The sequence below is a fragment of the Medicago sativa genome, chromosome 7 (genome assembly GCF_051527215.1).
Source record: "Medicago sativa cultivar Bolivia chromosome 7, Bolivia_mono, whole genome shotgun sequence".
Classification (NCBI taxonomy): Eukaryota; Viridiplantae; Streptophyta; class Magnoliopsida; order Fabales; family Fabaceae; genus Medicago; species Medicago sativa.
In genome coordinates this window covers 84,245,946-84,258,776 of record NC_140755.1, presented here as the reverse complement: position 1 = coordinate 84,258,776, position 12,831 = coordinate 84,245,946, and the positions used below count along the sequence as shown (strand labels likewise).

At 35.8% G+C, this 12,831-nt stretch overlaps 1 protein-coding gene across 2 annotated transcripts; it reads right to left on the bottom strand.

The window, feature by feature from the left end:
* Positions 1–1,435: 1,435 nt before the first annotated feature.
* On the bottom strand, positions 1,436–5,944 carry FH (frataxin-like protein). 2 transcript variants are annotated; one of them, XM_085727335.1, is made up of 6 exons: positions 5,779–5,944; positions 5,211–5,447; positions 4,833–4,905; positions 4,590–4,637; positions 4,174–4,268; positions 1,436–1,873 (listed from the first exon to the last, which is right to left on the bottom strand). In XM_085727335.1, exons 2-6 carry the CDS (start codon positions 5,429–5,431, stop codon positions 1,744–1,746), a joined length of 567 nt encoding a protein of 188 aa, XP_085583461.1. In that variant the 5' UTR covers positions 5,432–5,447; positions 5,779–5,944; the 3' UTR covers positions 1,436–1,743. The 2 variants fall into 2 exon arrangements, with proteins under 2 accessions (XP_085583461.1, XP_085583462.1); XM_085727336.1 differs by having other exon boundaries at positions 5,699–5,929.
* Between the last annotated feature and the right edge of the window lie 6,887 nt (positions 5,945–12,831).

The window sequence follows — 12,831 nt, the reverse complement described above, 5'->3', positions numbered from 1 at the left end:
ACTGCATTTAGTGTAATTATAACCTATGTAAGTCATTCCCCACATCCAACCTTCACCATTTTATCACATCATTATCTCACACTCTCTCCTCCTCACTCTCTCCTCCTCTTCCTTCTCCGATATTTGCATTGTGTAGATATGTCTCAGAATCAGAATCAAGGTGATGTTCAGTTGAAAAAGGAGTGTGAGAAGAAGAAAGCAAAATCGACTGTGAAATGGCATGGAATCGAATGTGATGGTTCCGTAAAAAAAAGTAATTCGAAGATGCCGGTGTACAATTAGAGCGGAAGGACTCGTTATTTTGGTCCTCAACCAAAAGCAGATACCCCAAAGACTGTCGAGGACAACCCAATTAACTTAAAAGACTTGTTATGTTGCCCTAGATTAGTTCCACAAATATCTATTTGATTCGAGACAAAATTGTATCAGGTTGATTATAATGTATCTAGACTATTTTATAGAATATAAATAATATATGATTTATGCCCTGTTTGGTTTGAGCTTATGAAATTATGTAAATAAATAAGCTTTTATTTTAATTTATAAACTCTCACTAACTAAAAGTGTATCTTCATAAATGGTTTTTTCATAAACTATCTTAAAAACTTATTTACTTGCATAAGTTGTTTTTTATAAGCTCTAAAATAAGCTAATCCAAACGGACCTTTACATCATTATGTTTTTTTTGGAACATATTGAATTTTCGGTTTTGGAAACTATTGGTGTTACTATTTTTAATAACAATATATGATTTTTGTATACATAGTGAATGTTAAGTTTTGCTTTTTTTTTTTTTTAAAGAAGTAAATGTCAAGTTTTGTTGTAATTTTTCTTCTACTATTTTCTTTACCAAATTAAATAATTTTAAACGTAATTTAATTTAATACTATTTTTTTTTTTGAAGAAATTTAATACTAATTTTAACTAGGTACTTTTCTATAAAGTAATTTTATCCTTGAATGTGTAAAAACAATTATTTTATCTATATCTAAAACTTATTTTGAGTAGTTCAAACCTACAATTTGAGTCCGTTTATTACGGATTAAAATAAAAGTGATTTTGACAGAAAATAATTTAGAAATTATTTTGTAGAGATTTTATAAAAAAATCAAAATCTATTTTGCGTTTGTTTATTGTAATAAAAATCACTTATTTTAAACAAATAATTTAGTTTGTTTGGATACAACTATATAAAAGGGATTTTTTTTTGAAAGAATATAAAAGGGATTATTTTGTTACAAAATTAGTTTAATCTTTTGAATCATATTTTCTCTCTCCTCTAAAAACAATCTATGTTTTGAGAAGTTGCACCTAAGCACTTCTCATTTGTTGTTGTTGTGGTTCTAATATTAGTTTTTAGTGCTTTATCATTGGGAAAAAAAAAAAAATATGAGTTGTTTCAAGATGATTTAGTTAGAGGAACCGCAAAATAACATTTGGTAAAGATCACCATTTAAGTTGCTCTAGTCACCAGTAGTAACCAACAATGATGCCCATTACAATTGTAATTCTCCAGAAGAGTAAACTAATGTCAACCACATGAGTTCTATATAGAGCTGATTATTCAGAAGATACAATCACTTCATGAATGTGAAAGAACTGGTATAGTTTATAGAGTAAAAGGTGGCAAAGGAACAAAATCCGCTTACTGAGTACACCTGAATGCCAAAGGATCATCAACAATGCCAATGATTTCCCATTTTTAAATTTTAAATCAAGATTAAGTACCACATTTTCAACAGCTTAGGAAAGAACAATAGGTTTGCCACACAACTGCTCCAACTCATCTTCTAAAATTTTGTATAAATTTGCTTTGTTCCGCCTATATATCCAAGCTTTAGTAACCTGATCCCAATCAAACCTAGACGGACCACTGCAAAAGAAATGGGAGACTTTAAGACAGGTGTAAGAGATATAGAACTTTGTTTGAAAGAAAGAATGTAGAACTTGTAGAGAAATTGACAATATCAATATGCAAGTCACATTTTTATTAGTATACCTATTTCGTCCTATGTTTGATGTCAATGGCCATCTAGTTTAGGCAAAGCAGCTTAAAAAGACAAGCAGTAATAGAGTATAGTTTAGATCAACCCGAAGAGGTATGCATAAAAGTATTTGCCCCAAGGCAAAATCCGAGAATTCCTTCTATTTTCTGGGTTTGGAAAAGTGCTGATTTTCAAGAAAGGGAATCTTATGATATGTTAGGAATCTCTTATGATAATCATCCACGTCTGACATTATGCACTTGTTACACAACAACCCCTTAAAGGAAGGGCGAAACAAGGAGGACAACGGGTAGGCGAAATGGAGGTTTGGGCGCTCGAGGGGTTCGGTGTTGCTCATATTTTACAAGAGATGCTGACTTATAAATCTGATCATATTAAAGCTCGTCAAGAAGTACTCGGAACTACGATTATTGGAGGAACAATACCTAAACCTGTGGATGCTCCAGAAAACTATTTTCCTAAAAAAGATGCACGTCAAGAGGATCAAACTGTATTCTGCTTAAAATTTAAAATAAATAGAACTACACTTAAAGCCTCAAAACCATACAAAGGCCTCTGTTATGTGCATAAGGTCAAAATGAGAGCTACCACAACATGCTAATCCATTAAAAGGAGAACCTCCTGGACTTATCAGTCACACTTTTCAGGTGCAAGGTAGACAAACTTATGATCCTACCTAGGATCAGGAAGAAGTCCCAAGATCGTAAACTATGAGACCGTTACACGAATCGCATTATCCTATGAATTCACAAATTCTTATTTTTATATGCATACAAACTCATATGCATATACATTAAAATAATTTAACTTCAATTTTGAATCATAATAAGGAATTCATACAAAATTCAAAGTGTCACAATACAAGTAATAGCTACAGATAGCAAATACAAAAACACCAAACAGGAAAGAAATAGAACATAGCACAAACACACACAACACAAGCAGAGAGGAAGAATGGACTGTGTCACAAATGAAGAGCAGCTGCAGCAGCGCATGGAAAAAGGAAGATGAGTGGATATAAAGTAGGGGTGAAGAACGCGTAGTGACCTCTCCGTAGAATTGGAAAGGAAGCCTTCGCAAACGGCAAACGGAAAACAGATGGATCATATCGAACAGAGAACCCGCGAACAAAAATCAGGTGCGTCGAACTGCAGTTGCAAGAGGCTTAGGTTTACAGGGACGAACTTAAGTGACAAGGATTGGTTTTTGCACAGTTTGTGTGATTTTTCACATGTGTTTTACAACTTTACCCTCACAGAAGGATCACAAAAACACACCGTTCATATCGAATTCATGATTTCGCAAAGGGAGAGCTTAACTAAAAGACTAGACTATTTAAGATGGCAGTACTCCTTATAAGTTTCACTTATTAGGTGAGACTCTCCGACATGAGAGTCGTACCATCCTCCAAAATGATGAGAAAAATCACGTGGCTACAATCAATCACAATTAATGTCACTTAAGAGTCGAGGCTGAACGCGTCCTACTCCTTTATTGAGCAGATAATCAAAATAGCATTGAAGGGAGATACAACGAGAGTAAGATACCATATGTTATGGTGCAAACACACTAGATTGGTCTGCATAAGTTCTACTTCTTGCTACATAAAACAAGACAGGAACATCTCTCGATGCAAAGAACTAATCCTATATTTTAATAGAATTGCAAATATTAAAAAATACTACACTCATTTCCTCCATGATCTCAGATTCAGTTTACATAACAGGTGGTGGGTACTTTCCTCATAAAGAAAAACATGAAAAGTGAACCCTGCCATAAAGTATTGCATATATCCCCAATTTCCTCACACCAAAACTATAAGATAACACTTCAAACAAAGCAATTATACAGGAAAGACCAACAATTAGTGTTTCCCAATCCTTGCTTCTTTCTTCTCCACCAATAAGACAAGAAAGACCAACATGCGAAAATCTTCAATTACACAGTGTTGGCTTAATAAATACACAACTATTAACACATAAATTGCCTGTTTGATTAACGAAGAACGTTTACAATACCAATTTGACTCGTTATCTCCAGTTCATATTTAATAATGATGTCCTAGGAAATATCAAGTAAGCATGGCTATCATAGTATTCACATGCCATATTATGATTCACATGCCAAAATAAAAATAAGAAAATAACCCATATATACAATTAGATACCTCACTGGTGAAGACAGCCAAAGTTGTCTGTTTGGTGTTTGTTTGTTCAATACATAGGTGCCCAGCTCCCCAAGTTTGACAGTCAAAACATCATTCTGAAAAGGAATGCCATGTTAACAATTAGTGTATCTCCCACACAGGGACGAAGCTTCTTAAAACTAATAGGAATAAATTATTTAAAGTCTTAATAGGGAAAAGAAAGCATTTAATTTTCAAAAGATCAAACTACTTTACCGAGTTTAACCGATAAAAAAGGTTATCAAGTTATCAATGTGATTGTTTTAAATAATCACATACAACAAGATAACTTCCGTGTTGTCTTCTAAAACACATAAGTTGTGGGATATTCTTTAACAAATAATTTTATCTACTTGCTACCTATCTTCTATAATATACTCCCCAAAGATGTTTCTCACCGCATAGTCTATGTCAAATCCATCAAGGTCAATAGAGTCTCCATAGTCCTGCCAAGTAACAAGTAAACCAAAATAATAACCAATACAGTTTAAACCCTTAAATAATATGAAAAGTGTACATTGTCACTGTCAAGTTTCCATCACAGCCAATACTATTTTGAACATTCTATGGAACCAAGATTACCATATCATACAAATTTAAGTTTGTGTAAAACACAAAACAGCGCTAGAGAATATAGATACCTCAAATTTTTCTTGAAGGCTATGTATTGTGGACTCGGCCAGTCTATGGAATTCACCCTCCTGCAGTAGAGAACTGCATCCACATTAATCATTAGCAAATCGCAAAAGCATCCCAGCCATTTGAAAGGAATAAACAAAACACAACATATATTACAATCAACATTAAGAATTGCAAGGCATTAGCAATGGGCACTAACATTTGGATTTTCAGTAATATTATTTGAACATTTTTTATTTTAAAAAAAGCAAATCAAATTCGAAGGGTCAAAAAGTTCATTTTTTGCTTTTTAAAAACAGTATCTAAAAATTCAAATTTGCAGAGTTTTCACGAATCAAATGAGATCAAAGGAACGAAAAACACAAAAGGACATGTCATACGTGTAATCAATAGGCGCGGGGGCATTAGATTCATCAACAAGACTGGACTTTCGAGAGCAGAAGCTTCTAGAAGAAGTTGAGAAACCCAATATTTGTGTTTGTTTCGCAGAATGGAATGAGGAGCGTTGAATGGAAGATGAAGAAGAAAAGGAGTATAAGGATTCTTGTGAGTGTCGCAAGAACCTGAAGAGCCTTCTCTGCAAAAGCAGCTTGGAGGCCATGTCTTGGTTCCTGCAGCTGTAAATATTATCACACAAGTCAAGTAAAGGAGTAAATAAATACAAAAATTAATACTCTCTATTAGACCATACAACAAACACTTTGAAGGGACACAAATCAGAAGCAAAAATGGAATCAATGTTGAGATTCAAAAAGCAATTCTATAATGTTCACATTCCACTATTGGATAAGTCGAAATTCATTCTAGTTAAAATTTGAGCATGCAGAGTTATTGTAAAAGGAGAATCCACAGAGGACATTTGACAAACATGTTATGTGCGCGAATATGAAAGAGTAGAAAAGTAAGAGTGCTCTCAGTGAAAAAAGTAGAGAAGAATAAAGATGAAACCCTAGTTCTTAATTGAGAGGGAGGGTCGGTGACGATGACAGAGAACAAAGTTGAATGTGTTGTGACTGTGGTGGCGGTGGTGGTGATCGTGAGAGAAGAAGATTGAAGTTGAGAGAGATCGTTTGAAATTGAAAGATAACAAAGGGTTACTGTGTAATTACTTATTGGGATTTGCTAGAACACACCCACTAGTTTTTATGTGGGAGTGTTTTAGCAAGCTACACCTTCAGGTGCATTTAACTACTTTTTAGTTATAACTTGCTAAAACACACCTTCTAAAAAATAAGTGGGTGTATCCTAGCAAATGTCTGTAGGAGTTGCTAACATACACCCACTTATTTTTTAGAATGTGTGTTTTAGCAACATTCATCTTAAGGTGTATTTAACAACTTTTTAATTATATCTTTGCTAAAACACATCTTAATAAAAACTAGTGGGTGTATCCTAGCAAACCCCTTGCTTATTTATCCCTTATTAAAAGCGAAACTTTGGGATATCGTGTGGAGTTGATTCAAGCTTATCAAAAATAAAACTATCAAACACTCATCCTTCACTTCTTCCTGCTTTTGGTGTCGAGGGCTCCTATGGTATGAAGGTGCATTAAGCATGATTGTTTCTGAATTCAGGAGCACATACTATATGTGGAGGTGGTAGAGGCTTTATCTGAAGATCAAATAGTTTGGAGAAAAGATTGTGTTACTCTCATTACAAGCAAAGAAAAGTCAAAAGAGTTTCACTAATCATTGAAATGGTCTAAAGTTTCACTAATCATCGCAAATATTATTTCAATGCATTATAGTAAAAAGATGAAAGTGAATCATCTCATAAGTAGGCTTTCAGGTCAGTCCAAGCTTTTAAATAGGTCAGGTCAGACCAAGAAAAACAGCATATGATAGACCATAGGCCAGACTCAAGCTTGTAAATTTTTTCGTAGGTCAGGTTCAGGCCTATCAAAGTCTGGCCTGGTCTGGCCTATTCCCATCCCTAATTGTCATGTTAGTCCATCAAAGAAGGAAAACTTTGAAAACCTTATTTTATGGTTCTATTTAGTCTTTTTTAGTCTCACTATCTTAATGTTAACATGTTGGTTGATGTGGCACACTTCTTGTTGGATGCTCATGCCAAAATAAAAGTTACACCTTTCTCCATTAAGGACTAAAATGACAACATACACTAAGATATATCGGAAGATACTTGCGTACCATAGGAGATAGGTGTTATACCCTAATTTTGGACCTAAAAATACTAACTCAATTCTTCTTTTCTTGCATTATAAGTCATTTGAACTGTCTCTGATCAATTGCATCTTTCTCTGCATTTTATTTCAATTTTATTTGCAAAATCCATGAAAAAGGGTATTTTAGTCATTTCCTGCATTCAACTCATTTTAATCTTTGAAAATTGTTTGGGTTTTTTAAATTGGGTTGTATAAGTCCTTGTTTCAACCTCATGTCAAAATTCATTTCAGAAAACATCAGTTGAGTCATTTTTTAGTCAGTTTAGCCCCTAGGGGCATTTTAGTCATTTCATGTGACAAAATTTCTTTTCAGTCTTTTAAAAATTTGTTTGAGTCTTTTCATTTGGTTAGAATAAGTCTCTGTTTCATTCCATGTCAAAATCCATTTTAAAATTGCATTTGAAGTCATTTTGAGTCAGTTTTGCCCCTAGGGGCATTTTAGTCTTTTCATGTGTTAAAACCCTGTTTAAAATTCTAAAAATTGTCTCTGAGTTTTTTAATTTTGCTTGTATGAGTTCTTGCTTTAATCCCTTGTTAAAAAATCATTTTAAAATTGCATTTGAGTCGTTTTTAGTCGTTTTAGTCCCTAGGGGCGTTTTGGTCATTTCACATAATATTTCTGATTCGTTTTAATCTGCTTTGTTGTTTTTAATCGTCTCATTTTTACGTTAATTTTCAATTTACTTTTTCAATTCAATTTTAGTTTTAATTTTCATTTTAGTCCGCGCACTTTTGTTATTTACGTTTTAATCCCTTTTAAGTTTGTTAGAGTCCAAGTGCCATGTGTCCAAATGCTATTGGTCCTTAAGAGTTTGTTACAAGTCTAGTGCCACATGTCTCTATCCTATTGGTCCAAGGTCAAAGACTTAGCCTATAAATTGGTCAAAGGGTCAATTCATTCATTCACCAAACATTTTTTTCACAAAAATCACAAAAACCCTTTTCTCTTTTCCTCCTTCTTTCTCTTCTCACGTGGCAATTCTCCACCACTCCTCCTCCATAACCAACTCTCTCTCCACCCTAACTAACCACCCTAACTAACTCTTCTCACCTTCAACCACCACCCTAACTAACCTAAACCACCACAAAACTACCAATATTCATCACTTTCCACCACAAAAACCACCACAACAGCTTCCTTCTTTCACATTCCACCACCAATTTCCAAAACCTTCATCACCATTCCATCAATATCCATCATCATCAACCTCCAATCCATTGATTCACTCACAATCAATTCGCAAAACAACAAATTCGTCCCAAATTCTTTTCACCGCCGCCACAATCGTTGTCTTCGAACGGTGATTTGTTCCGACCGTAAACCATAACGCGACAAGCAGCAACAAACTGGAATCAAGTCCAATGCTATGAAGAACAAAAACTGATCCAGGGGAGGAAGAGAAGCTGTGAATCGAAGAAGAGGAACGGATTCGAACGTGAATTCGCAAATTCACCGTAAACAAAGCTGCGATCTGCGAATTCAAAGTGGAGAAGAGTTTGAGGTAATTTCTTTCCCCTTTCTTCCATTGAATGCGTGAATTGAAGCTATTTGTGGGAAAAATCTGAACTGAAAATGATTGAGGAAGAGCAGAGAAACATCGTTCCTTTTTTTGCATTTCTTGATGTTAATTTGTTAGATCCTTTGGAATTTGGGGCTTTAATTTTGAAAATTATGATTAAGAGAATGAAGAAAGGAGAAGAAATAAGGAGTAGGTGGTGTGTTGTTTTGGCTGGAACGAAGAAGAAGATAGGAAGAAGAAGGAGTTGTGTTTGACTTACGTTTTCTGTGTGTTAAAGCTTATAGTCCATTTTAATCCTATGTGCTCATGCCTACGACCTTACCATGCTCCTCCGTGTGTTTTGATGGTTGGATCTTGGATCTGATCCAACTGGATCGATCCAACGATCCCTGTACCTCCTGTTGACCCATCTTTTCATTTTTGACTGGGCTTGGGCCTTATCTGCCTACTGTTTTCGTTTTTTAGTAAGTTTCGCGCTATTTCCACACTGTAAATTGATTCTTACACCCTTGTGCACTCAAAATTGTTTTAAAAAATTCCTAAAAAAATTTCCTAGTGCTTTTCTTGATATTTTTGTTGATTCTTGGTGATTTTTTACCTGTTAATATTGGCTAGAAAAATATTGGTGAAAATGTTGATTTCTTGATTAGTTTAGTACTTTTAATTTTGTTAAAGCCTTGTTAAAACCTCCAAAAAATTGTGAACTCTCTTGCAATTATTTTTTATGCTTGAAATTGGTTTCTCATGATATTTTGGTATGTTGAAAATTGATAAGAATATATAGGGAGATTTCTTGTGGCTTTGTGTCACTTTTTGATAATTTCTTATGGAAATTTTGCATATTCTTGATCCCAAAGTCTTGCTATGGTATATTGATCCTTGGCATGAGAGTTTGCAATGCGTATACCCCTGATTTAGAGTTGCTCTTTACTGTTTTGGAGTGTGATTTGTTAGTATCTTGTGTTATAAGTCATGTAAATAAATTGTTTGTGGAAATTAAGTGGAAAATATGCCTAAAAATATGTTAGGAGGCTTGGCTTGATAGGTCCTCTTAATTCTTGTGTTGGGACTGAAATAAAACTTTTTGGGAACTTGTTAAAATATGAGGATTATAGGTCTTGTTCAAGCCTTGCATTATTGATGAATCTTTAGGCCTATTTTACATTGTTTTTGCTTGTTTTTTTATGTTAATTTTCTTACTTTTGTTATGATAGCTTTGACTTGTTTTATATCTTGTGCTACTGAATTTTTGTTTCATGTTTCATACATCATAAGCATTCCCACTTCATCTTCCTCTCCATTCAATTTCTTGCACTTTAAGTTTCAATTTCATGCAAAAATTAGAATGTAAAGATTTAGGAGTTCTTGTAATATTTTACTTCCATGCTTTTAATTTCTTGGCAAAGAGGCCATAGAATGTATCTAGGGTATGATGTAAAGGACAATGGACTCTAATGATGTACACCGACACAAGCACCGACACACGCACACACACCACTTTAGCTATATAGTTAGAATATGCATGTTTAGATGTATGTTTAGGATTGTATGTTTAAATGAATGTTTAGGCTCTATACTTAGAAAAATCATTTTCCCAAAAAAAACTTGAACAAACTTCACTCAAACATTTTTCATAATAAACCTTGGGGTCAAAACCCCATTGAATTTTCCTTTTATTTTCTTAATCAAAATCTTAATGAATCTTAATAATACTTAGACCCCATTTTGCAAATGACTAATTCAACCTCACAATTTCATAATCTCATGCCCTTGAGGCCTCTTTCTATTCTTCAAAATTTCATTTTCAAACTTAAAATCAACCAACAAAAACAAAAACATTTTTTGAGAGAGAACTACGGTGGATTTGATCCCTTAATCGGGTACGTAGGCAAGGAACAAAATTCCTTCAATTCAACTAAAATAAAAATCCAAAAACATTCTTCTCCCTCAAATTCTTCACTTAGAACACTCTTAGGTTTAAATAAACATTTCAAATAGCATTTAAAAATAAAGCGCGCGCGTAGAAATTAAAGACGGTTCCTATAGAATACTATAGTCGTTATGGGTGCCTAACACCTTCCCGTAGCGAAAACAACTCCCGGACCTCGATTCTCAAGGGTTTTGCTTACTTTTTCCCTTCCCAAGAAAAAATAAGATATCACCGGTTTAAAAGGTTCAAACGTAATCAATGTTTGACACCCAAAAACCAAGATAAAACAGCTGGCGACTTCACTGGGGAAATTCGAGAGTTACGCCTAGTCTTTATTTCCACGCTTGCGCTTGTATTTTTACTTGCTTCTTTTACTTACTTTCCTATGTGAATAAATGTTTAATTTCTTGCAAACGTGTGGGGTGAGAATATCAAAAGTCCTGCACCCGGGCTGAGTGAACTTAGGATTTAGGAGGGATATAGTCGACAATTCATTCCGGGGGTTGCCTCGTGTTTTGGATTATGCGATCAATCCCACATAGCTGAGGCATTTTGGGGGTGATGTTGTCGGCGCGTGTTGTCGCGTTTAGGCACTTTACTTCTAATTGTTCTATGACGCTATGAACCGTAGATAACCAAACCCATCCATGGCCATTTTTCTAGGACGTAGTGCGGAGGCTAAACCGAGTGATGTCTCGAGTTTTAGTCGTCACGCGATACTACACTCAAGTTAGACCTTCCACGGATAATCATGGAGCGAGAGTTGTCTCGTGACACCATGATATACGTCGGAGAGGTTGCAACTTGGGAACCCTTTTTAGAACCCGGTTACTATTTCCTAAAGCCCTAGTTTCACCGGACACCGTGTCCACCCATGACTCCTCGACTTTGAACTTTAACCCACCATGTTTTCTCCGAACTTGAACATAATCATGCATTCATGCATACATGCATACATGCATAAACTTTTTTCCATGCATTGTTATCGAAGGGCTTAGACAAGTTGAATTTGTAAACATTGTAGGAATGAAGAGGACTAATTCCTACAAGTTCAAGGAAGTGGATTTGGCTAGTTTGAGAGATTTGGCACTCAAGATTGAGGATCCGACTGGTTTCCGACGTCGATACGGGGCTTTACTTCCTATTCTTCATACTAATGTGGATGAGAAGCTTGTGCACACTCTAGTGCAATTCTATGATCCGAAGTATCGGTGCTTTACTTTTCCGGACTTTCAGCTGGTGCCTACTCTAGAGGCTTATTCTCATTTGATGGGTCTATCTATTGCTAAGGGGGTACCTTTCTCAGGACTTGAGCCTCCTCTTACTCCATTGGTTATTGCTAAGGATCTCTATCTCAGGACCACCGATGTCTCCAAGAATCTTGTCACTAAGGCACGTATCCGAGGGTTCACTTCAGAGTACCTTCTTGGGAAAGCCAACCTCAATACCACTTGTCAGGACACTCTCGAGGCTATTCTTGCACTTCTCATCTATGGGCTTATTCTCTTTCCGAATCTTGATGGCTTCGTGGACATGAATGCTATTATGATCTTCCACTCCAGGAATCCGGTTCCTACTCTGCTAGCTGACACATACCATGCTATTCATGATCGTACTGGCAAGGGTCGTGGATATATTCTTTGTTGTGTGCCTCTCCTCTATAGGTGGTTTATTTCGCACCTTCCGGAGTCTTTCCATGACAATCCGGAGAATTGGTCTATTTCACAGAGGATTATGGCTCTCACTCCTAATGAAGTGGTTTGGCTCACTCCCGCTTCTAGGGTTAGGGAAATTATCTTTGGTGGTGGTAAGTTTCTTAATGTACCTCTTCTTGGTACCCGGGGTGGAATCAACTACAACCTGGAGCTTGCTTTGCGACAATTTGGTTTTCCGATGAAAGATAAGCCCATCAATCTTGCTACAGCTCCTTACTTCTTTCACTACTCCAATGCTCCCACCGGCATAAGAGAGGATTTCATGGAAGCTTGGACTAAGCTTCGGAAGAAAGAGGTAAAGCATATGGGTGTAAGGTTCGGTATTGCTCATGAGGCCTATACACAGTGGGTGATAAACCAAGCTGAGGAGATTGGTATGCCTTACCCCCTATGAGATATGTGTCTGCATCAGTTCCTACCATGCCTTTGCCTCTACTCCCACCTACCCAGGAGATGTATCAGGAGCATCTAGCTATGGAGAGTCGGGAGAAACATCAGTGGATGGCTAGATACTATGAGGCTGAGAACTTGATCATGACTTTGGATGGAAAGGATGAGCAGAAGACTCATGAGGTCTTGACACTGAAGAAAGAGTTAGCTAAGGCTAAGAGGGAGATTGAAGAGAAAGATAGGTTGCTTATGAGAGACTCC